At 43.9% G+C, this 24,275-nt stretch overlaps 2 protein-coding genes across 5 annotated transcripts in view; both read left to right on the top strand.

The window, feature by feature from the left end:
• LOC144943996 (mitogen-activated protein kinase kinase kinase kinase 5-like) overlaps positions 1-4,709 on the top strand; it is a 35,527-nt gene extending 30,818 nt beyond the window's left edge. The window contains exons 25-29 of the mRNA XM_078871944.1: positions 437-568; positions 1,784-1,879; positions 2,344-2,414; positions 3,015-3,070; positions 3,780-4,709. Coding sequence (XP_078728070.1) covers positions 437-568; positions 1,784-1,879; positions 2,344-2,414; positions 3,015-3,070; positions 3,780-3,867 — 443 coding nt within the window. The 3' untranslated portion in view covers positions 3,868-4,709. The remainder of the gene's footprint in view (positions 1-436; positions 569-1,783; positions 1,880-2,343; positions 2,415-3,014; positions 3,071-3,779) is intronic.
• Positions 4,710-5,657: 948 nt separating this feature from the next.
• LOC144943997 (splicing factor 1-like) lies at positions 5,658-24,166 on the top strand. Of its 4 annotated transcripts, none has more exons than XM_078871945.1 (12): positions 5,658-6,023; positions 8,260-8,418; positions 9,159-9,234; positions 11,825-11,977; positions 12,325-12,414; positions 12,744-12,927; positions 13,683-13,801; positions 13,980-14,090; positions 14,683-14,860; positions 15,955-16,333; positions 17,074-17,247; positions 22,464-24,166. In XM_078871945.1, the coding sequence occupies exons 1-12, from the start codon at positions 5,810-5,812 to the stop codon at positions 22,796-22,798; spliced, it is 2,172 nt and encodes a 723-aa protein (XP_078728071.1). In that variant the 5' UTR covers positions 5,658-5,809; the 3' UTR covers positions 22,799-24,166. The 4 variants fall into 4 exon arrangements, with proteins under 4 accessions (XP_078728071.1, XP_078728073.1, XP_078728072.1 ...); XM_078871947.1 differs by having other exon boundaries at positions 17,074-17,265; positions 22,464-22,599; XM_078871946.1 differs by lacking the exon at positions 12,325-12,414.
• Positions 24,167-24,275: the final 109 nt, after the last annotated feature.

Below are 24,275 nucleotides of genomic sequence, written 5' to 3'. Positions count from 1 at the left end.
ATGCGCCGTCTGCCTCATGGCGGACGTTAGAGACCCCGTGACGTCACTCGAAAGAGAGTATAGCATTTGTGCTGTTGTCACGGTGCAAAAAATGTAATATTTTGACAAATTACTTTATTGGGCAAAACAAGATAACAACATCACCCCCGACTCGCAGACTACACTTGTCTGTGAGACATAGCACCTTAATGGTAGCTTTGCAGGATAGCAATGGCATGAATACGAAATTCCTCCCCTCACCCCCCATCTAAGCTCAGCAACAACAGCTTACAAGGCTATATGGTGGGATCTTTGCGTGTTTCACGCTGTACATGTGTGTTCTATGCCGCATGTGTGCTATGCTGTTAAGCTGGTTACACCACTGGTAAAAATTGCCACAGCTGACCCTCACCCTAACCATGGCTGTGTGCATGGGGCCCGTGTGGACCGCCTGTAGGATTGACGGATCTGGCGGCCGAGTGGCATGGGAGCGATGAGGGCGGAGGGGGCGGAGGAGGAGCTGTGGAGGAGGATGAAGGCCTCATTCTTGCGCAGCTCGGGAGGGACCGACTGCTCGTCTGTGCTGGCGGTGAGCCCCAGACTCCAATCGCTTGTCCCTCTCGGACGTGTTCCCGGGTCGTACCTCGGAGCGCTGTCGTGCACAGCCGCGTCCTGGGTGATTCCACGGAATTGCGCGAGCAATGCAGACGTAATATCATGGGGGAAATTTTCACAATTCTGGATACTGCCTGATGATGCTGGTTGTAATTATCAGTGAAACATCATACCAATTTTAATGTTTTGGATTGCTGAAGCAGTAATAAATTGGCACTTTTGTTCACGTGACAACTTTATTAATTAGCTGTGTCGCGGTGGAGGTGAGTTTATGACACACGTTTTATTTACACGCTCCGACCCAAACCATCCATTATGAATCAATATCAATGTTGATGCCATCATGAGCGTGGTTGTCAGTGCCAGCGTTACGGCAGTGGCATAGCGTGAGGAAATGAGCGGTAGTGTCGTGGTTAGCGCGCTGCGCTACGAACCAGGCGACCGAGTTAAATTCCCGCTCATGGCCAACACCAGTGACGATTATCTGAACCGGTCCTGGGCCTTCCCTAGGTTGACTCAGCCTGAAATGAGCACCTGGTGCGATGTGTAAACATCGCCATTGGGGAGACAAAGGCGGTCGGGCGTGGTGCTGGCCACCCACCCCCTCATGTACCGTTCCGGCCTTCATAGCTGCTCGCTAACAGCACTTGCCCCTACAGTCTGTTAGGGATATACGGGGGATATTTGTCTTTGAGGAAAGGAATGAGGCCCCTTGACTAATTTCTGCCATCTTGTTATCCCAGGACCTGGGCCCCTCTGGTCTGTGGGCCGCCGGTGCAGTTGCACACCCTGCACACCCGATAGCAATGCCACTGGCAGGCATATTGTAAGCCTTTGTAGGCTACATACATAGTACTATGTAGGCTACAAGCCTACTACGTGGGCTTATCGTGTAGGCTGACAATAATACGAGAAAAATCCTAATCGTGATTCTATGTTACACTTTGCAGTTATAGATTCCCCGCTCACGTTTACCGATTCCCGCTCATGACCAATATCGGTGGGAAATATTTCAACCAGTTCTTCGCCTCCTGTAGGTCGTCTTATCGTTAAATGAGTACAGCACCTGGTAAACATCGGCACTGGGGAGCCCTCGTGTGCCGTGCCAATCTTTATAGCTGTTCGCTAACAGCACTTGCCTCAGCAGTCTGTTAAAGGCTACACGGGGGATCTTTGTCTTTGTGTGCAGGCAGTGCGAAGTTGATCAACCTGCAGGGACGTCTGCACAGGCCCCGCAGGGGTCTGACCCCCGAGATGGAATTCGACTTCAACGTTGAGTCCATTGGTGAGCTTTGGTTGCCATTCCATCACCAGTCTCGTCCATTGACCGCCATCCCTCGCATTGATGCGGCCCGCCCAAGCCCACTCACTTTCCTTAACGGTCAATAAGATGTCTCGAATTTTATTGTTCCCTGATCCCTGTATTTTTCTTTTTCTCGGTGGAATTCAAAGCACGCTTCTCTCTTTTCTTCTTTGCGTATTTTTCAGCTTTTGTTCCATATTCTTTTATCGTTATCCTTGTCTCTGAGCCATTTAACCATAGCGGGAAATGTGCCCTGCTTTCCAGAAGCCACTCCATCCTGCTGTTATTCGTGTCCTTATGTCGTCATTTTGATCCCGATCCACCGTGAACACAACATGTCATCCTTCTGTTCGCTCCTGGAACATTATTCGAATTTAGCTCAGCCACTCAGTTACGACTGGCTACGGTGTACGTATCGGGATGCCCGTGCATTGTTTTGCGTGCAGTGTCCCTGCAGGACAGTGTCCTGGCCTTCTGGAGGCACGGCATGCAGGGCAGAAGCATCTCCACCGGAGAGGTACCCAGCCCCATGGGCAGTTCTAGAAACTCTCAAACAGGGGGGGGGGGGGGGTGGCGGTGGGGGCCGGTCTTGAAATATAAAGCTTTTGAAATATGGGTCCTACATTTGTGAGAAATTTAAAAAAACGCTCAATGTATTATCTCTGTTAATTAATTACCAATAAAATACTAATTGTTGGGGTTTTAAGGGCTGGGGGTGGGATTGCTCCCATTGCTCCCTCCTTGGATTCGCCACTGCGCAGCCCAGCGCTATTGGCGGCTGTGTTTCTAATCTTAGCCGGAGTGTAGTGGATGACTATCCGTGAAAATTTATTCAAGCCTTTGTCTGTGATGTTAGTTCGTCGTTCATCATATAATTTGCGTACAATATGCATACATTATAACTAATTCTAGTTGCACAATTTGACGTGTTGTAAGCGTAAAATATCAGTTGTAATCAAACAATGCATGCATCGTTCTATGCTTACTAGTTAAGCTACTTATATTTTTCGTCACATTCAAGTTTCTAGTATTTATTTTAACCAGGTTAGACCTCAAGAGACAGGGTTAGTCTCATTTGCAACACTGATGGTTTGACCCGACGATTCTTATCTTCCAGGTTACCCAGGAAATCACGGACAGGAGCCGGATATTCCGGGTACTCGGAACGGAAAGGTTGGTCTCACCAACAACAACACAACTGCCATTCGCCACTAAGTAGCGGTGATGTCACCACGGCGTTCGTGCCAGGCTCTATGCACTTTAGGGCCAGGTTAAGTATTGAAGGTACGCTGCTGGCAGGAGATCACGGGACCGTGTGTTATTCTTAACGATGTTACGGCGTTACGCTCCACCTACTGGGGCCTTGTTCAGGAATTGAATCAAGCAGCTCACATTCTCTCTTGATTATATACCATTTCCGCCTGCTGGTCGTGATGACTGTAGGCTGCTCAATGTTGTGTATTTGTCTCATATTGGAGTAAAAACTGGAGGACTCACCAGCATGATGCGTCTCAAAGTGACCAGCAGCTTAAAATACAGCAAGTGAATTTATCAATAATCCATCTGTGCGGAGCTTTGAGTGCTTCCCCCTGTTTGCATCGAATTTATCCAGGTACTCCGCTTTCCTCCCATATGCATGTACAGTATGCTGAACTTCTTTCACACCGCACGTAGCCCAACGTGCTAATCGGAGGTGAAACGTGTCAATTACTGGACTCGCGATACAGAAAAAGGGTAGGGGCTATTGAGTTGTGGGCAGGATTGTCGGAGGAGTATGTGGGGCCTATGATCAATAAGCGGGGCTAAGATAATTGTTAGGCCACTCGCCGTGTGTGTGGGTGCTCGCTAAAAACAGGGGTTCATCATATATGTGTGTGTGCAGGTTAGTGGTGTTGGAAAGCAGAGACGTGAGCGAACCAGCGGGCCCTGGGAATCTATACATCCTCGCAGGTCACGAGAACAGCTATTAAGAGATGTATCATGTGAAGCAATGCAAATAAATACAAAGCATGACTGCCGTTGCTGTGTGCGAGTGCTGCTAATTTATTATGAGGTTTCACAGTACGTTATGGAACGGGAGCGTTGGTGCAATGGGTAACGTTCTCAGATTGTACCGTATCGTGAAAATGGTGTTGTGGAAACTCTACTCGCCAGGGATGTCAGCTCTGGAATTGACCTCAAGTCACCGGGTTCATAGCCCCGTGTGCGAATCATCACACTATGCCATCCCAATTTTTTTAAAGACATGTGACTGAAATTTGCTCCATGCACAACTGTTCATAAACACCAGCTCTTACATTTGCATATGTCTCCATCACAGCAGGTGTATTATGTAACAGACCAACGTGCTTGACAATGCATTTTAAATTACCTTTTCCTCCCTTTAAGCTCTAAGCCCGTGACTGATAGCCCGAGACACACAAGCCAAGAACGTATCTCATCATAATCATCAACAGCAGCCATGTTCTATCAAATGCTGAATGAAGGCATCCCAACGTCATCGCCATCTATCATGGTCCTGGCCGATGCCACAATCCATTTCACTCCCACACAAGAAACTGAGCTCATCGCTTCATCTCCACGGGGGTCATCCTCTCGATCCGTCGTGAATCTCGACCACTGGCTGCTACCATCCTATCTAGGGGGCATGTCCTGCCCAAATCCACTTTTCATGACTTTCAATATGATGTACCTTGCATGTTCTCAAATAGAATGTATTCATCTTAAATTTTGTTTGTATTTTACCAGGTAAGGCGCATTGAGCTAAAATGCTTTTTTTCAGAAGCATATCGGCATATTCTGCATATTCTCTGCATTTTCCAGATCAACATAATGTACACACGTCATCTATATAAATAAAGAAAATCTTAATTAATATATGCATGTCTCAAAAACCTCTTGGGTACTTTCCGACAAGGTAGAAAGCTGACATTTTGTGCATATGTCGCTTTTAGAACACAACAGGCCATTTTTGAAAATCCGAGATTTTTTCATTTTAAGGCCCCTAAATCTCAATTTTAAGTGCCCCATGAACATGTTTGTGCATGTCATTCAGAAACCGTGCAAAATATCAGATTGTATTTTTTATTTGATAGAGCGTTAAACAGCAAATACAATTAAAGCGAGAACCATTCTATATTTTATTGTTTTTGAGATAATTCGTATTCAAGCGTTTTTGAACGAAAAAAATATGCATTTTATGATGTTAAAATCTGATTCATTCGAAAACGGTAAAATATAGGAGCTTCTTCCCCTCATAGAGTATTATACGAACAAATCGACTTACGAACACGGGGACCGCCCCCCCCCGGAACCGAACCCATTCGTAAGTAGAGGATCCCCAACCTTTACGTATTCGCGTGGCCCTCACCCAACATGGCCGCTGGGTTAACTCTTGCGTGTTTCGCGTGGTCCTCACCCAACATGGCCGTCGGGTTAACTCTTGCGTGTTTCGCGTGGTCCTCACACAACATGGCCGCCGGGTTAACTCTTGCGTTTCTCGTGGCCCTCACCCAACATGGCCGCTGGGTTAACTCTTGCGTGTTTCGCGTGGTCCTCACCCAACATGGCCGCGTGGTAACTCTTGCGTGTTTCTCGTGGCCCTCACCTAACATGGCCGCTGGTTTAACTCTTGCGTTTCGCGTGGCCCTCACCCAACATGGCCGCCGGGTTAACGCTCGCGGTGACGTCACGGCAACGCGGCTCGCCTTCGCTTCGCGCCTTTTCTTTTGGCGGGGGGGGCGGGGCGGGGGGTGACGGTGGCCATTTTGTCCCCGGTGAGGCCGCTGAGGGAGAAGAGCTGAGAGAGAGAGAGAGACGGCGGCTTTGGTGGTGTTTGGTAAAGATTCTTTAAAGAAACCGTTCCCTTTAAGGCGTTATCGTATTTATTAACACACACAAACAACCGTCGCAATGGCCACGGGAGCAAATGCCACGCCGCTGGGACGCGTCAACCCGCTGCTGACGGGGAAGAGGCCGATGGAGGAGGATGCGGCTGCGATGGCGGCGATGCCGATGACGACGACACCGCAGCAGCAGCAGCAACAACAGCTGCAACAGCAGCAGCTGCAGCCGCCGTTGCCGCCGCTGCCACCACCGCCGCCGCCGCCCGTGCAGCCGCTGGCGAGTGAGTTGCAGCGAAATGGCGACCGCCTTCGAACACTTCCCCCCCCCTCACCCCACGTGCCACCGCTTAGAACGTCGTTCACCTCGCGATCTCGTTACGTTGAGGGGGTTTTTCGGTAAAGTCACGTAGGGAAAAGTAAGTAAATAATAAAATAATATAGGAGAAATAATAATAGAAGTAAATAATAATATAATAGAAATAATAGCGATAAAAAATGTATTGCTTTATTTCTATTATTTCATTATTATTTTTACCTACGTGACTTTACCGAAAAAAACCTAAGTATGAATCCTTGCAGTCACGAAAGCTTCAAATCTAGAAATGAGGGGTTTGCTTAAACGCACGTGTTGGTTGGGTTTTGTTTGGGGTGTGGGAGCGCTTTGCTGTGGTGGTAGCTTCACACGTGGGGCTTCTTCGGCTTGAAGGTTTCGTCAAAGGCGACCCCGAGGGGGGAGTTTAATGTTTGTTTAACGGCAGTGGTTTTATTATGTGACGGTGTAATCTTTTTCTTTTGAGCTTCGCTCGTTGAATACGAGCTTTGAGTAACGTGTTTCAAAGTCCGTCTTTGTAATGCATGTTGAAAGCAATGCTTCTGAAATGTGTACGGCCTTGTGCAAGTTGGTGACACAAGCCTCATCGATATGAACACGAAATAGACAATTCGATTACGTTATTATCTCGTGGGATACGTAAATGGTTGACACGAAACTGCTCCATCACCACGTGGATCAGCATAGGGTGTGGGTGGAAATTCCTTTGAGCATTTCCCAATTATTGCTGTGGTCAAACTATTCCCATCTGAATTTCGATTTAAAGCTTTCGTGACTGCAGGTATTCATCTTCTTGGTTCTTTCGATAAAGTCACGTAGAAGGGATATAAAAAAAATAATGAAAATACTTTTTTTATTTAATATTAAAATAATAAAAATAAAACAATAAAATCAAAATTGAAATAGTATTTTATTATGTTTTATTATTATTTCCATTTTACGTGACTTTACCGAAAGAACCAAGAAGATATTTCCATCTACATTGAAATCCTTAACGATTATTCCAATGATTGCCCACAAAGTTAAAGTATCTGTAAAGTTCGCCCGGCAAGACCACGCGCATGTTGTATATTACCGAATTGTTGAGCTTAATACCACAATGGTAAACAATATGCTGCGCGTTTGTTGTTATTGTACAGGGTGATAACATTTGATAACCACCCCGTCTAAAATAATAGAGATCACGGAGAAAACATTCAATTCCAGAACCTTGACGTGTCTAACGAACCATTCTCAATAGACTTGTGTTTAGTTACATTTAGAGCTATTGTGCACCGTTATTCCAGTATTGTAAAATGCTTGTGTACACGTAATTACTGGACTGATGTCCACTTCATCCTGTATGTTAATTTTTTTGTGCACATCCAGCGCTAACACCTCCCATCGTACCTTTAACCTTTTCATGTGAACACTTGACTTTCACTTGTTTTCGAACAATGTTGCATGGAACTCCAGATTATTGTGTTGGTAATAATAGTCTTGAAAGAGGAATACACGCTGCATTTACAATACACGTACTGTACTACTGTATCGTGCCGAAATACAATAGTTCTTTAAACACTACAGTTTATGAAATAAGCGAGCCTTGATTAACAATAAACGGTGTGTTTACTGTCAGTATATATGTTCTCTTGTAAAACAAATAATTTCGGTGAGTATTGGAGCAACGCTCATAAACACTATCCAATGCCATTTTCTGAAGAGAATATTGACGTGGCACAGCATCTGCTATGTTTGTACCACAAAGAAACCTTTTTCTACGTGCAGGGAAACCCAAGTTAATACCGTGTGAATTTAGGTCACGTTTTTCTCAACGTTGTAAACGATACTTCGCTTCAAGCAAGTACAGAAATTATTTATTATACGTTTTTGCAACATTTTTGAACCAATCAACCAATGGTTGTTTTCATTTATGTAGAAACGGCTGATTTCAAGCTTGCGGGTTTAAGCACACACTAGAATATTCTAATCGCATTAAAAATTAACACCACCTTATATCAAATTTTTATCATAGTCTTACGTGTCGTGCAATTTATCTCCCTCTTCAAAGCGCCACTGCCAACACAGACCTTGAAAAAAAATTCGTTTAATGTTCATGCATTATAAAAGTGGTCGAGTTGGAGGGGCATCGCTTCTCTTAAACATACTAAAAAATGCCACGTTTACGCTGCTTTATTCGTCCAAAGTTCTTGAGAAAGCAGCGGACTCCAGCGAGGCGGCGAAGGACAGGAAGAAAGCGAAACGGAGTCGCTGGGATACGGAGATGACGGAGAAGATCGCCGTGCCGGGCATGCCCACGGTGCTACCACCCGGCCTCAACAAGGACCAGGAGAGAGCATATATAGGTAATGTGTCCCGAAGCACGTCGCATTCCCCACACTGTTCACAGGGAATGGACCCAGACCACGTTTTTCATTCATCAGTTACAACGTCAAGTGGTCTTAACCAGTTTCTTTGCATGGCCGGTGAAAGCGAGTTAACGTTTGATAAGCCTTATTCAATGAGTGTGCTGGCTAATTTGCTTTTGTTGGCCATGTGAAGAAATTTGTCTCACTACAGGTTTTGTGTTGCATTCGGTGAATACTGGTCTCTGCTCTGCCCCATGGATGTCTTACCTCATGACAGAACACAATCTCATGATGCATTGGGATGTTGTTTTTAACGAATGCCTGTATAACACATTTCAACCATTTCACACAATTTCAGTGACGTGCGTTTATTGGGATTGCAGATACTGTACTGTGTATATTTTGCTTCGTTTTAAATAACAAGTGATTACAGAAATACAAATTTTATTGAATGTCTTGTTAATAATGTGTTACAATGCATCATTTTTCTTTAAGTTAACAGTTTTAGTCAGAAACGTGTTTTCATTTATTATTTAAGTACGTGATGCTGGTGAGTGTTTTAATGAACTTTTCCTGTGGCAGACAGATGATTGGGTTGCATTGTTTTGAAAATTGCTGCTGGTGTGTGTTTTTATCATGATTATTGCTGTTTGCGTTTGGCGTTGTGTGTTGTTTATGTTGCTTGACACTTAACCCTTGATTTCCTCCCGTCCTTCCCCAAACTTAACACATTTCAGTGCAACTGCAGATTGAGGACATGAACCGTAAGCTGCGAACAGGAGACCTTGGTATCCCTCCCAATCCTGAAGAGAGGTTGGCGACTGTAGCACTGCTCTACAGTAACCCATTTTTTTCATCCGTTACTTGTCTTCGGTGGTGAAGTAACATGGCTGTTGTTGGCTTGAAATGTCTGTGATTTCAAGCCTGAAAGCTAAGTAAGCTTAATGAGCATGGCTGTCTCTGTAATTCTTTTGCCCGTTTATTGGCAGCAGTGAAAATATTATGTTCAGATGAGTAAGCAATATATTAATATATGCTGCTGCAATTGGTCTCTTGATGTTGGCTTGGTGCAGAAGAAAATCTGCATCGTGGTCACATTTAAAAATAAGCGAGTGTAGTTGATGCGTAGATTAAAATGGTTCAGCTGCTTTTGAACCCTTTCTGCTCAAGTTTAATTGCGTGCTTTTTAAACAGTATAATCACGTCTGAAATGAAAGGGTTTAGTCTAACTCCCCCCTGTGACTGAAACAAGAGTTGGGTCGTTCCAATACACTTGGGCACTCAACAAATCTTGCAAATGTGAAGTGAAATGGCTACCTGCTGTTAAGTTTGCATTTTTTGGCCACACTTAATGCCACAATTAATCCTGAGCATGCTTAAATTGCTCGTCCCTGGGGGAATGTTATCTGAACCATGTTGAGCATTTGTTTAAACTTTGTTAAAAATGAAATACAGGGATGGCCACAACGTATGGGAGTTTATTAAATGTTTAATGAATTATGGTTAAATGCATATTTTAGACGTTTGTTTAGTAGTTAATGCAGCGAGGATTGAACTTTGCTATGAAGATACATTTTAATGAGTGTGTAGTTATGACAATCTCCGTATGCTCATATATATTATAAAAATGTTAGACTGCTTTTTGTGCATTAGGCAGCAGCGGAAATGTGTTCTGTATTTCTAATTTGTAACCTAACGCAATGCAAATTGACCCATAACGTGGGGTTTGGGGTGAGAGTTTTCAGGCCTGCAGAGAGGACTCCAGAGATTTGTCATTTGGAATGACAACACGTTTATAAATAGCATAAAAAAGAGAATGCGCAATAGTTGATTCTAACCAAAAATGTTCATATTCTAATTTCTAACAATCTCTTCCCATAGGCAGCAGGAACATGGCAGATTTTTCCCCTTTAAATTTTGATATTTTTTTCCCACTAACAATTTCTAACGGAATGAAAGCAGGTTCCAGCAATACCGCTGCTCGATATCGGCTTCTGTAGTTTCAGCAGCCGCTGTGAACTGATGTGTTGAGCGATCGCACAAACCTTCATAATTGCCTGAATTGACAACAGTATACCATTGCTCTCATTACAGTGCAACTTGACAAGGCAAAATTATAAAGAGCTGTGAATAAGTTTAAAAAAAGAGCATAGTCTTAATTTTTTTGGTATAAACAAATTATGTAACAATGATAATACCTGTGCTGAACCGAAGGGCAGCCCGGTGCGATAGGTGTTTTCAGCTGAGGGCCGTCGAGTGGCGTCTCCTGATGCTAATATGCTTAACAAAGCCCTTACAGGTCAACAGGTCTTTTTAGCCCAACGCATTGCCCTTCATCCGTGACCCGACCCAGCGAATCTGCAAGCTGAGAGGAAGGAACAGAACAACTTAACGACCGCCTTAATCCCATTTTGCGTTGCATATTTGAAAATGACGGTTCCAATAGGCACCGCGTCTGACATTCCCCCAGTTTGGTGTTATTCATCTCTCGTTGCTAATATGTTTGGCTATACTAGCTTTTGTGTAGATGATTGACAATAGTTTAGTTGCCATTTCCAAATGCCTAGTGGAACCGTTGCCTAAAAGTAAATTCATATAGATTATGTTAACGCTAGATAAATAGCACGTCCATTCAGCGAATGTAAGCAGTGCAGTAACTTGTTAGTAGTTTTTAAGCTTTTATTTGGTCGACTCGTTTTTGCATGGTGTCTGCAACAGGTCACATTAGTGTAAATTCCCCCAATTAAAATAATAACATTGTAATTTACGTAAAAAATAATGTACATTTTTTACTTGATTGTTTTCTTTGAAGCCCCAAGTTAAATTAATTTACTAGATCAAGAGGTTGCTGTTTTCATTAAATTTCTTGGCAGGGAAGTTGCAACAATGGGCATATTTATTAAGTCCCTCACTCTTAAGCAAGTAGCATAAATGCTTAACAAAGCCCTGACACTCCCAGTCAATTGGCAGGTAGTGTTTGGGGAGGTAAAGTGTGGATACTCCCACTTTCGAGACGTGGCCAGCATGGAAGTCGGCCGAAAATACCCTCTTCGAGGGGCTCTTGAGTTCCTAATGGAGGCCTTTCTGCCACTAGTGGCGTGAAAAAGAAATTGTGGGGCTGTACATATAATTATTTGAATAATTGACTCCTAACTTAATTTAAATTGATTATGTAATTGAAGTTAGTAAGTTAAGTTAATTTAGGAGCCGCAGTTGGCTTTAAATACCACAGACATGGCAATTGAAGCACCAGAATTACAAAAGCAGCAACATTGATGTGCAGATGCCAGTGCAGGAACTGTTGGCCACGTGCTATGGTACGGGTCACCCATTTTCTGTCTGCTTCCGTGCGTGCCTGTGTGTGTGTGTGTGCGCTTGCGTGCGTGCACTTGGCTTGGCACAGGTCACCATCACCGGAGCCCATTTACAACAACGAGGGAAAGCGGCTGAACACTCGTGAGTACCGCACGCGCAAGAAGATTGAGGACGACCGGCACGTGCTCATCCAGGAAATGTACAGGCTCAATCCGGACTACAAACCACCTGCTGACTACAAGTGTGTTGTCCTACTCGCACCTCTATGCATTTGAAATATAATCACAGCATTTGAGTGACATCTTGTGCACGTTTTTCAGGTAATTAAACTAAAAAATTTGTTTACGGTTGGAGAGGGGGCATGCTAAAGAGTATTCACTCCATGGCATAGGACTTACAGCAACTGCATTTATTGCAGGACTGCTGATTGTTCATTAACGAGCCACCATATTCATCCTGTTGAGGGTTGAAAGGTTGTGATTGTAAGTCTGTTGTACTGTCTTTTTAGTTATTTGTGTTTTTGATGCTGTCGTTCCAATAATTATTTTCCAGAGGGTAGTATTTTTAAAGTGAGTGATCTGATTGCAGGCCACCTGCGCAGAAGATAAGCGAGCGAATTATGATTCCTCAAGATGAACACCCTGATATCAATTTCATTGGCCTCATCATTGGCCCAAGGTAGGTTTTCAATATGAATCTAGTGTCTTGCCTTGCTCTTGCCCTCCAATTTTTGTAAATTCAATTTGGGGTTTTAGATTTCACAGGTATATAAGACATTGAGATGATTAATTGTTTAAAGAAAAGTAGTTTCTACTTGATAAAATGATCGCACTCTTGCTTGAGCCATTTGACATGTTTACAAATATTGTGTACGAGTTTTGCGTATGTACCGAAAGTATTATGTTTAGCGTATAGAATATCTTTGTATTGGAATTGTGGCAATTGGGCTGCTTTTCTTCAATGGGGATGCGTCGCCACCACCACTCATTTACAGTGCTCTTTCACAGGGGCAACACTCTTAAGAAGATAGAGAAGGAATGCAATGCCAAGATCATGATAAGGGGCAAAGGTTCTGTGAAGGAGGGGAAGATCGGCCACAAGCCGGGGCAGCCCCTACCGGGCGAGGATGAGCCCCTGCATGCTCTGGTCACGGCGAGCACTCAGGACAACGTGCGCAAGGCTGTTGATCAGGTCAGAGCTCCCCCGTTTCCTCTATTGTGAGACTCGGGCATATAATCATGAATTTATTTCATTGTTTAAAATGTGCGCAATGAATTGTGTGCATAGTTGCTATTTATGATTAATACAAAAATGTATGAAGTTCTTTTTCCATTTGATTACTGGTTGTAAATGGCAGGCAGCACAAATGAGACGGTACAAACGACATTGAAAAAATGCATACCAGAGAATATAAAGCAATGGCAACAAAGATAGTAGATTTTTTTTTATCTAATTGACTTAATGGAGTCATGCAGGGCATGAATGGTAATGCATATTTGGTAGTTTTTTCCAGTTATATTAAACAGTGCTGTAAAAGTTACATAATTTAGACATAGTACTTGTTTTTAGATTGGGGTTAGATATGCATTCTGCGATTTTTTTTTAATGAGGCATAGATTTATCTCTAAGTAAATATGGAATGTTGGTGCCGTACAACTGCTAAAATGTGTTGAGGAATAGTACATTTTTTGTAAACTGGGCTTGTCATTCAAAAACAAGACCATGCTGTTGTCTGTAAAAGTAACTGCTCGTTGTGATTGTCTACAAGTGACCACATTCATTGTAATTATGTTTATTTGTTTTGTCAGCAAAAGGTCTCAATTGGTAACCTCCAGAATCACATATGCAGATGTTTTTTGTTCTTAACCAGTGGTGCCCTTTTGAAAAAAGGCATTGTGAAAATAAAACCATTCTGCCAAGGGTCTCATAAACCTGTGTGTGTGCAGATCAAGAACATTCTGAAGCAGGGCATCGAGGTGCCGGAGGGGCAGAACGAGCTGCGGCGCATGCAGCTGCGAGAGCTGGCTCGTCTCAACGGCACGCTTAGAGACGATGAGACTAGCAGGTGAGAGTCGCAACTATAAACACAACACTACCAAACCTTCCTCGCTCTCCTGTGCAGGCTTTTGTAATACCTAGAGTAGCTTAGCTGTGCTTTGTGAAAGTTGATTGGAATTTTTTTTTTATGTTCGAGATGAGTTTTTTCTACATTAAGCTGTGATCGTGTGTTTTTTTTACTCTAGGGTGCTCCGTCCATGGCAGGCACCGCCTGAGACTCGTAGTGTCACTAATATGACGATCTGTAATCGCTGTGGGGGAGCCGGTCACATTGCTTCGGACTGTCGAATCAGCAGGTACGTTTTATGTGTTGTGATGCACACACATCTTGTTGTTTCCTCAGGGTGACTATTGTGTGGGTGGTTGTCAGTTGCTACAAAAAAGCCTACCTGTTTGTGTTTTAAAATGTAACAACACCAGCCAGGTTTTGTGCAGAATTTTTTTTTAAGGAAGAGAAATACAAAAGGCTACTGTGTAGATACCTAAGCTGCATGTTCTGGGCTATCCAACATGAGTTTGGGGAGGGGGGCGTTGAGCAAGTAGTTATGGGCAAAAACATCTTATACCACTAAGGACATTAACTACAATACTCCCATACATTTTCACATGTCAGTGCAGTAGCATCGTTATGAGCTCTGATAGAACAACATGATTGGTCGTTTTGGCTGGGTCATTGAAAATTAGTTTATAGCTCAATGGGCCTTACTGAAAATAAACTGGCTGATAAAGTCATTTCTCACCAACAGAGCTTCTCGTCGGACAACCCGCAGCCTAGATATGTATCTACATGATATGACCTGTTTTTGTGATTTGCAACCTTGAAATGTTTTGCTCATGAAAGATGTCGCCGTGATTCTCTGATTGCTGTGCATTGTCCTCCGGCGTCAGGGAGAATGCTGCTGCTGGTACCGGCGGTGGCACCGGTGGTGGCGGCGGTGGTGGTGGCGGAGGCATGGGCATGGGTCCTCCCCAGGGCAACCAGGAGCGAGCACGCATGGACGAGGAATATCTCTCCCTCATGGCCGAGCTCGGGGAGGAGACACCTGCTCGCTCTGGCGGTGGACATGTAAGTACCCTTTAAATGCATGTGAGGTAGAGGGTGTATGAACATAGATCAAACCAGACGAGCGTTTAAACTGGAGATGGACAGGAACAGCTTAGGACAACTCCATGGGTTTGAGGGGCACAACAGCCTTTCAGGGGGGATGCAGCTGCAGCATGTATAACATGCAGGATACATTTTGAATGTGCCCAAGGAACATTAGCGTCGGTTACAGCGACTGCACAAATTACATGAAAAACATGCCCTGCGTTACGTTGACGAGAGGTGTCAGCAAGTAATGTATCTGTGTATTGTGGCCATAGTTACCGAAGAGGGGGGGGGGCAGTTCGCAGTGGTGATATGTTAACTACCTCGCCTGTTATACAGGAGGTCGTGGGTTTGATCCCGACCTTGATTCCTGCATATTTGGAGTTTGCATGTCTCCTCTCCCTGTGGTCATGTGGATTTTTCTCCGGGTCCTCCATTTTTCCCCTCCATATTTAGTATCAACATGCATTTAGAGTATTTAGTTGCTATAAATTTCCACACGATGATAAGCCACTTTGCTTAGCTATCATTTGTGGCCAGGTCGCTTCTAAAAAGGAGCTATATAGCTCTGTGTGGGCCTTGCCTGGTAAAATAAAAAATAGTTTAAGTCAGTATACGAAAAAGGTTGAGAACCTCTGGCATATGATGAAAAAGAGAGCATTGAAAGATAAGAAAAAATTGTGTTGGAGAATATAATTTTAATGAAGACTTAATGCCCTTTATTTACCTAGGAGACCTTTTTCAGGAGGGTCCCCTGGAATTTAGTTGTTTAGCCAACACCATTAACAGTATTTTTTCTGAAGGATTAAACTAGAGCACCTGGATAAATTCCCATGCATATGAGGCATTAACATTAAAGCTCTATACAGATTAAATTCAATAATCTATTGCTGTACGACCATTTCCAAGCTACCTTGCAGTCCATACCCTACAATACCTGTTATTCCCAGAGTCATCTATAAAAGTACAAAATCTGATGAGATAGGGTGCACTTTAGATGATTTGGTTGTAGTGTGAAGAATGAGGTAAATAAATCTACGTCACTGACCTATTTATGTTTTGTATTCCAGGGTGGTGGAAGTGGTGGGCGCTCTTCGTGGATGAGCTCGGCACCCTCTGACAACAAGCCCATGCTGGCCATCCAGGCAGGACCCTCTCGCCCGCAACATGGCTTCGGAGGCGGTGCCGCTACTGCCGCCGGTGGTCACATGCAGCAGCACCAGCAGCACCAACAGCACCAGCAGCACCCGCACCAGCACCAGCAGCAGCACCAGCAGCAGCACCACCAGCAGCACCAGCAGCATCACCACCAGGGCGGCGGGGGAGGCATGGGTGGCCACGGGCACCACATGCACCATGGAGGGCACGGCGGAGGCGGGCCTCCACCCATGTGGATGCAGCACACGCAGCAGCAGAGGCTGCCGCCCCCTGTGCCCATGCCGCCTATGGGTGAGGAAATATGGCTGGCCCCCACTGCGCTTGTTTGTGTTGGTGCTTCTGTCAGTTGAGCATTGTTGTGTGCATCGTAGCATTACAGGCAAGCCTTATTGACTTGTAAAGGAAGGTACAATCGAATAAAAGCGTAGATCTCTTGGATATATAATTAGTTTGTACCGAACTGTCAGAAATGTTTTGCAAGCATCGCTCCTGAAAAAACACTAAAATTACATTTAGGTGTTCGATTGTAGCAGCGCTGTGGTGACGTTTATTAGTAATCGGCATTTTGCGACTGCCACTGTGTAGCATATTATGAGATGATAGGACAATAGTCTGAGTCCATAATTGGCAATAAGTAACGGCAAAGCAGTTATAAGTGACTCAGAATTGTGCGCAGTTGCGTATACAGTACACGACTTCCCTGAAGGCATTCACCTTCAGCGAGTGCGATGTCGATCACACGGTTCGAATTCGACCCTCGATCTACACACACGCGTCGAATAAAAAGCAAGGGACAAGTCCTTACTAATAACTCCTCTATCATTTTTAATTGCTGGAGGGGTTTTTCCCCCCTACCTGAAAATCCTGGCTCCGCCATTTCCGTTAAACATTAATCTGGAACATGAGTCACCAATACATTTAACGAACCTTGCCCGTTTATATTCTTAATGAATCGCCTGCTCTGACTCGCTTATCTGTATACAATTGTGCGCCATGTGCTTAAGAGGGTCTTTCGCTTTGTGCGTGTGCAGGCATGCCTCCCTTCATGGGCATGGGGCCCCCCATGCACCACAACACCGTGCAGGCACCACCACCTCCACCCATGGGGGGCAACATGATGAGCTGGCAGCAGCAGCCCCCGCCGCCACCCATGCCTCAGTCAAGCACGAACGCGTCAGCTGGCAGCCTGCCCTGGCAGTCGGCCGGTGAGTGCACCTAGCCTGGTACGGATGCCATGTGGTCTAAATGGTACTTAGGGTTGAGTGCTGTTGTGTGGGATGAATCTTAAGAGAGCTTTATCTCCTCAAACCATAAGATGGTGCAAGTTGCAAAATATGTAACATGCCTTAATTTTTGTTACTTGATACAATTACAGTAACATACAAAAGTATATTTTAATAAAAAATGTAAGGTAAAACAGTTGTGCATAATCTAAAATACAACAATTTTGCAGCACAACATTCCTGTCTTAAATTATTAACAATATGGAAGCTCATGGGTAGCCGAGGGAAAATGTTTTTCCATATATGCATCTAGTTCTTTACTAGCTAGTTTGTGTGTCCCAGTTTTGGCCAGCTGACTAATTTAGCCAGGTTTAAATAAAGTTCTGAATAGCAAACAACATTATAAAAGAGGTTTATTCATATTGGATCATCATTTCTGTAGTTATCGTGCACCCGCTGGCAGATGGATGAATGAACAGCCAATGCATATATGTGTTCAACCTCAATTGAGACTCACTACAAATATAACAGTGGTGTAATTTATGTATGTATAAATCTTGACTTTAAGCTTTCGTGATAGCAGGAATTCATATTCTTTGGGTAAAGTCACATAGATAGGTTCAAATTATAAAAAAATTAAGAAACCAAAAACTACGATGTTTTGATCACAACACAAGCGATCGTCATCAGGAGGAAAACAGAGGGGGAAAACTGCTAAAAACAGACTGTTTTAAACGTTTATAATGGGTGTAGCCCAAGGGTCATAAACGAAGTGGGCGAAGCTAGTGATGTTAATGTGATAAATTAGTATGGTTGATTACGATCGCCTATTTCTCTCTAAAATTTACCAGGCTCTCATAGGTCCATTCGCTCTTTCTCTCCCCCGGCCGCTTCGGGGTGGATTACCACACATCTCTCTGTTTGTCAAATTTCACACTTAACTTCTAATTTTAGCAATCTTTGGAGATCGTAATCAACCAGGCTATGCATTAACTGTGTGTTAGCCGACTCTCAGTGTTGCATTACATTACATTTCCAAAAGATTGATACATTTTGTTTTCCCAAACTATTTCTCTATAAATTTCGATTTAAAGCTTTCGTGACTGCAGGGATTCATCTTCTTGGTTCTTTCGGTAAAGTCACGTAGAAGGGAAATAATAAAATAATAAAAATAAAACATAATAAAATAATTCTCACGACATTTCGGCCACAACGCAAGCAGCCGTACTCAGGTGAAGACCAGGTCTGTCGGGGAGACAGCGTCTGAATGAAACACCACCACGCTTGGAGCGTATATTTAAGCTGGGTTGGAAGGGGGGAAGGGCGCCTTGACAAAATAATTTGCATATCAAGAGGAATTTAGCATATGTATGGGAAATGCAGGTATGTGATTAGTACTACTTGTGAAATACGTAGGAGGTGGGCGGGGGGTTTTCAAAGTCATATTATGCCCGTACATTATGCAGGATTAGCAGCATCAAAGGGAGGGGATAGGGGTAGTATTAATAAAGGGAAGGAATGTTAATAGTGTGTAGCTGCAGTAACTAAACAACCACGTATTCTAAGGTATTAGGTGGTGTATAGTAATACAGTATATAATTTAATGTTGGGTTTGTCTAATGCAGCATATAGTACGGGGTAGACCCGTGTGATGTAAGGAAAAAGTTTAGCTGGAAGCATATTATGTTTTATTACGACATAGAATTGTAATGTATTACTTACTGTTAGTAGCTCAGCTTATTGGAGATTATATTTAGTATACTGATGATACTATGTAGTTTATACTTGAGTTTTTTTACGTGGTTGTTTAGTTACTGCAGCTACATACTATTAACATTCCTTCCCTTTATTAATACTACCCCTATCCCCTCCCTTTGATGCTGCTAATCCTGCATAATGCACGGGCATAATATGACTTTGAAAACCCCCCGCCCACCTCCTACGCATTTCACAAGTAGTACTAATCACAGACCTTCATTTCCCATAAATATGCTAAATTCCTATTGATATGCAAATTATTTTGTCAAGGTGCCCTTCCCCCCCTTCCAACCCAGATTAAATATACGCTCCAAGCGTGGTGGTGTTTCATTCAGACGCTGTCTCCCCAACAGACCTGGTCTTCACCTGAGGACGGCTGCTTGCGTTGTGGCCGAAACGTCGTGAGAATTTTTTTATTATGTTTTATTTTTATTATTTCCCTTCTACGTGACTTTACCGAAAGAACCAAGAAGATATTTCTCTATAATTTACCAGGCTATCATAGGGCCATTCGATCGTCTTTCCCTCGGTAGCTTCGGGGTGGATTCATTGACATGCTAATTTCTCTGCTCCAGCAGCTGCCCCAGCAGACCCCCACCTCTCTTTGCCCAATCCCCCCCCCCTTTCTCTCTATTTAAGGCCTCGACACAGAGGCATTGGGTCTCTGTGTGTCTATGTTGTGTGTCTCTCTCTGTGCGTCTGTGTTGTCTCTCTGCTTGTGTGTGTCTGTCTGTGTCCCGTGTCTGTGCTTTGTCTCTCTCTCAAATTTAGTTCTACCTGATGACGGTTGCTTGTGTTGCAATCGAAACGTCGTACTCTATTATTTAATTTATTTTCTTTCCACGTGACTTTACCGAAAGAACCAAAGAATAATTCCTGCAGTCAAGAAAGCTTCAAATGAAGTTAGAAATTAGCATGTGAATGTAAGATCAGAGAGCGGCCTCCACTGTGAGTGAGCTGAGGTGGCTATGTTAATGTGAGGCATTCGCATGTTAATGTAAGATCGCAGAGCCGCCGCTGCTTCGAGGTCGGCGCGCAGAGGTGGCGGTGTTGGTGTGAGAAATTTAACCTGTTGATGTAAAGCCCACCGGCTATCAACAAAGATGCGTTACTGAAGCTATCCATATATACCGACAGACACAATTTCAACCGAGATGGGTACAAACTTAGCAATCATTGGAAGGACGTTATCAACCAGTTTAAGTCATAACTGGCTGTGATTTTAGTTATTTTTAGCTCCGATTTTACATTAACAGGTTAAATTTCTCACACCAACACCGCCACCTCCGCGCGCCGACCTCGATGCAGCGGCGGCTCTGCGATCTTACATTAACGTGCGAATGTCTCACATTAACATAGCCACCTCAGCGTGCTCGCTGTGGAGGCCGCTCTCCGATCTTACATTCACATGCTAATTTATCACATTAACATCATTAGCCCCGCCCACTTCATTTATGACCCTTGGGCTACACCCATTTTAAACCAGTCTTATTAAGCAGCTTTCCCCCTCTGTTTTCCTCTTGATGACGATCGCTTGTGTTGTGATCGAAATGTGTTGTGAACGAAACGTCGTAGTTTTTTTGTTTATTTTTATTAATTTGAACCTATCTACGTGACTTTACCAAAAGACCCCAATAATTATTTATGTATGAACTTCTTTCGCACCCTACATAGTTGGGGGGAAGGACAACAAACTAAACACAAAAATCAGTTCTAAACAAAGTAGTTTTAAATTTAGGCGGTGGTGGCGCACGCAAAGGTTGGTGGACCCCACAAATGTTGCGAAACTCCCCATGGGCTTGCCAGGAGACGTCGATACAGCAAAATGTAGACGAATATCATCTGTCCCTTTTTGTATGGGATAGTGTTGCCCTCTCACAGGAGTGGGTTTTCTCTGCGTGCTACTTTTTTCTCCCAATTTTTCAACACTCGTTACTTGGATAAAAAAAAGTTATATATTGAGGGCTGCAGAACTTGGGGAATTATTCGTGCTGGCTCACCACCTAGCTGCCTTCCAACTTGTCTGTGGTTCAGCATTGAGATGCAATTGCATGCACGGCGCTATATAAAACTATATACAGGAGTCATAATAAATACATATAATTAAATACAACTTTCCAGAGATGGCTGAAGAGCTTGCTGATTGAGGCCTCTTGGGGCGAGCAGTGGTGGAGTTCAGAATCGGAATATTAGCTTAGACTGGAGGAATATGATGAGCGAAACGCTATTTTTCACAGATGTCCAGTCGGGGCAGGTCAGAACGTTACAACAATAAACAATACAAAAACAGGATAGGAGTGCAAAGTATAGGAAAGGCAAACAAATCGCTTATAAAAAATACAAGTAAAATAAAAAGCATTTTGTATGCAGACAAAGGGGTAGGATCTAATGGCGGAGCCAGCATTTTCAGGTACGGGGGGGGGCAACCCCTCCAGCAATGAAAAATGATAGAGGAGTTGTTAGTAAGGACTTGTCCCTTGCTTTTTATATAACGCGTGTGGGGCGATGGCGCAGCCATCAATCGAGGGTCGAATTCGAACCGCGTTGTGTGATCGGTATTGCGCTCGCTGAAGGTATGCCTTCAGGGAAGTCGTGTACTGTATACGCAACTGCACACGATTCTGCGAGTCACAACTGCTTTGCCGTTACTTATTGGCAATTATGGACTCAGACTATTGTCCTATCATCTCATAGAGTCCCTGGCACGTAATAATATGCTACAACAGTGGCAGTGGGGGTCGCAAAATGCCGATTTATTACTAATAAACCGCAATGATCCGATTGAAATTAGGGATTTCGAATGCATCATTGGGGGGGCACGTGCCACCCCACCCCCCCCACTGGCTCCGCTAGTGGTAGAATCAACTGCCTCTTCATCTGACAATGAAGTTGGAGCCACAGGAATATTGACACGAGGAAGCTGGCTCTCTTTTGTGTTCTTCTCTGGACCTTCTGCTTTGATTGCAGAATGTTTAAATAATCTTCCTGGGGGGAGCTTGACAGCATTTGTCTTCTGCTGGTACAGCCTTTTGTAGCAGTCAATGCCGGTTTATATTTGTGGTCATGGTGGCATCGCTTTATTGGCCTCTTCTTCAGCTCATCCCAGCTGCATAAGATCCTCATTTAATAGGTCCCCTCACCATGGGACTCCAGAAACTCTTACCATGTCCGACGCCTCCACGTTGTCAAGTCCAGCTATTTTGCGATGTAATACTTCTACGCATGTACCAACTGGAGGGGGGGGAGCCCTCTACGTTCTACGCGCGTAGCATATGCGGAACATTAAACTTGAAAGGAAATAGGTTCTCAAATGAATCAGCAGTGTATATACGAAACAACACAATGTGGCAACTTGTAGCAGGGGATTCGTGTCCTAATTTACGATGTGAATGTTGAAAATGTAGTGTCATTGTTGAATGTCTCCTCCCCCACTCCCATAGCCATGACGAACACGGGTACGGCGCTGCCCCCGTGGCAGCAGGCCACTCCTAGCACGGCCCTGCCACCGCCGCCACCACCGGGACCCAACCCGCCCGCACCTCCCGCTGCACCGGCACCGCCCACCGTGGCCCCAGCTCCAGTGCCACCACCCCCAACTCAGCCACCACTACCGCCCGGCGCTCCCCCACCACCTCCACCACCGCCTGGCTCGGCGCTGCTGTTTGCTCCTCCGCCGCCACCGGCTGATCCAGCCACACAATACCCGGGCATAATTGGCACTATGGGCATGGGCCTGTCGTTTGCCATGCCACCACCACCTCCCCCACAGAGCTAGCCCACCAGACGAGCCAGAATACGTATCTGTTTTCTGTTGGTGTTGTCGATTGCAGCGTTACGATCCTGGTATAAGGGTCAGTCTTTAGGTAGCTGCTTGGAAAATCCCTCTTGGTGCGATTTTTGTCACGTGATTTTTGTTTGCGAAAAGATGAGTAAGATTGGTATTTGAACGTTAAGTGATTGAGCTGAAGCCTGACCCACAGCACGAGTTTGGCCTTGAGAATCTCAGTTTTTTTGGCTTATCTCTTTTTTAATAAAAATGTTGTGTGCACACCACCTTATCCAGGCACAAAGATTCTGCAGGGGTTTTTTTTTCATACAGAATTGCGTTGTTTACCTATGCGTTTGTGAAAAATATTGCATTGTGGAAATAAACACATTGTAGCTGGTAAGGCTAATCTTCAGGAAAGTATCCGTTGCATGAGTAAAATATCGGTTTTAGTTATTTTTTGTAACGGTCTTTAGACTTTTTTTTATATATATAAAATATTGAAATTTGACTTAATTTACAGGCAGGATACAAATCTTTTCAGGATGAATTATTTTTCACAAAAGTAACGCATTTAGATGAATCTTTTTTTACAATTGTTTTTGGTAAAGTTCATTAAATTACCCTTTCACATTATATTCTGCACCTCTGTTTGGAAAGGCCCATTGTAATGGTGATTAGTGAATGGCAGTGCTTCTGCTTGCAAGTGTATTGACATTCTAAATTTTAGAATCTTCTCAGTTGTGTTGAGTGGCTGTACAAAGCAACATTTTTTTCCTTTATGGGGTGTGTGGGGTGGTGATGTGAAGTTATGGAATTAAATGGGTGATTAGTTTTTAAGTGTGGCAAGTTGCATAAAACACCTTAAGAATATTCAACCGTTGTCTATCTCTCGTTGGCTTCGAGGTTTTCTTGCAGCTGGCTACCTGACTAACCTACTAAGCTTTACACCAAATCTCTGAAGTGGGTTTGAGTTGCAAGTTGGAATTTTACATGCTTAACATTTTACCCAAAATAATTCCTGGTTATTGGTGATACAATTTGAGACTTGCGGTGTAAAATGTGAAGTCTATAGTGGTGCGGTAATTTGTGTTAAACCCCCCCCCCCCCCCCCCATAAAGCGATTTTCCCCTCTTGGTTTTGCCATTTAATGTGGTACCATTTGAAAGGACAACACTCGAGACGTGTTTTATACAACTGGCCCACATACGTGTTTGTGTGCTGGATACCCATGAGGATGTTTTAAATTATGTTTTCGAGTCAATTTTAACTTGGGATAACTTAATTGCAGGACAGCTCAGCAGAAAGCGAGGGAAACGCATTTATACAATTGAGCTGTTTTTCTTCATAAGAATAAAGCGGTTTTGTACAAAAAAAGCAACATATCCCCCTTTAGTTTTTTTACCCCCGCGTCTTTTTAGTTTACCCAGCTCCATATGTGGTTAAACAGCTTGGACTTTACGCATGTAAATCAAACAGGATTACG

Source organism: Lampetra fluviatilis, chromosome 33 (assembly GCF_964198595.1).
Source record: "Lampetra fluviatilis chromosome 33, kcLamFluv1.1, whole genome shotgun sequence".
NCBI lineage: Eukaryota > Metazoa > Chordata > Hyperoartia > Petromyzontiformes > Petromyzontidae > Lampetra > Lampetra fluviatilis.
The sequence above is the reverse complement of the archived record's forward strand: the minus strand, read 5'-3'. Positions and strand labels throughout refer to the sequence as shown.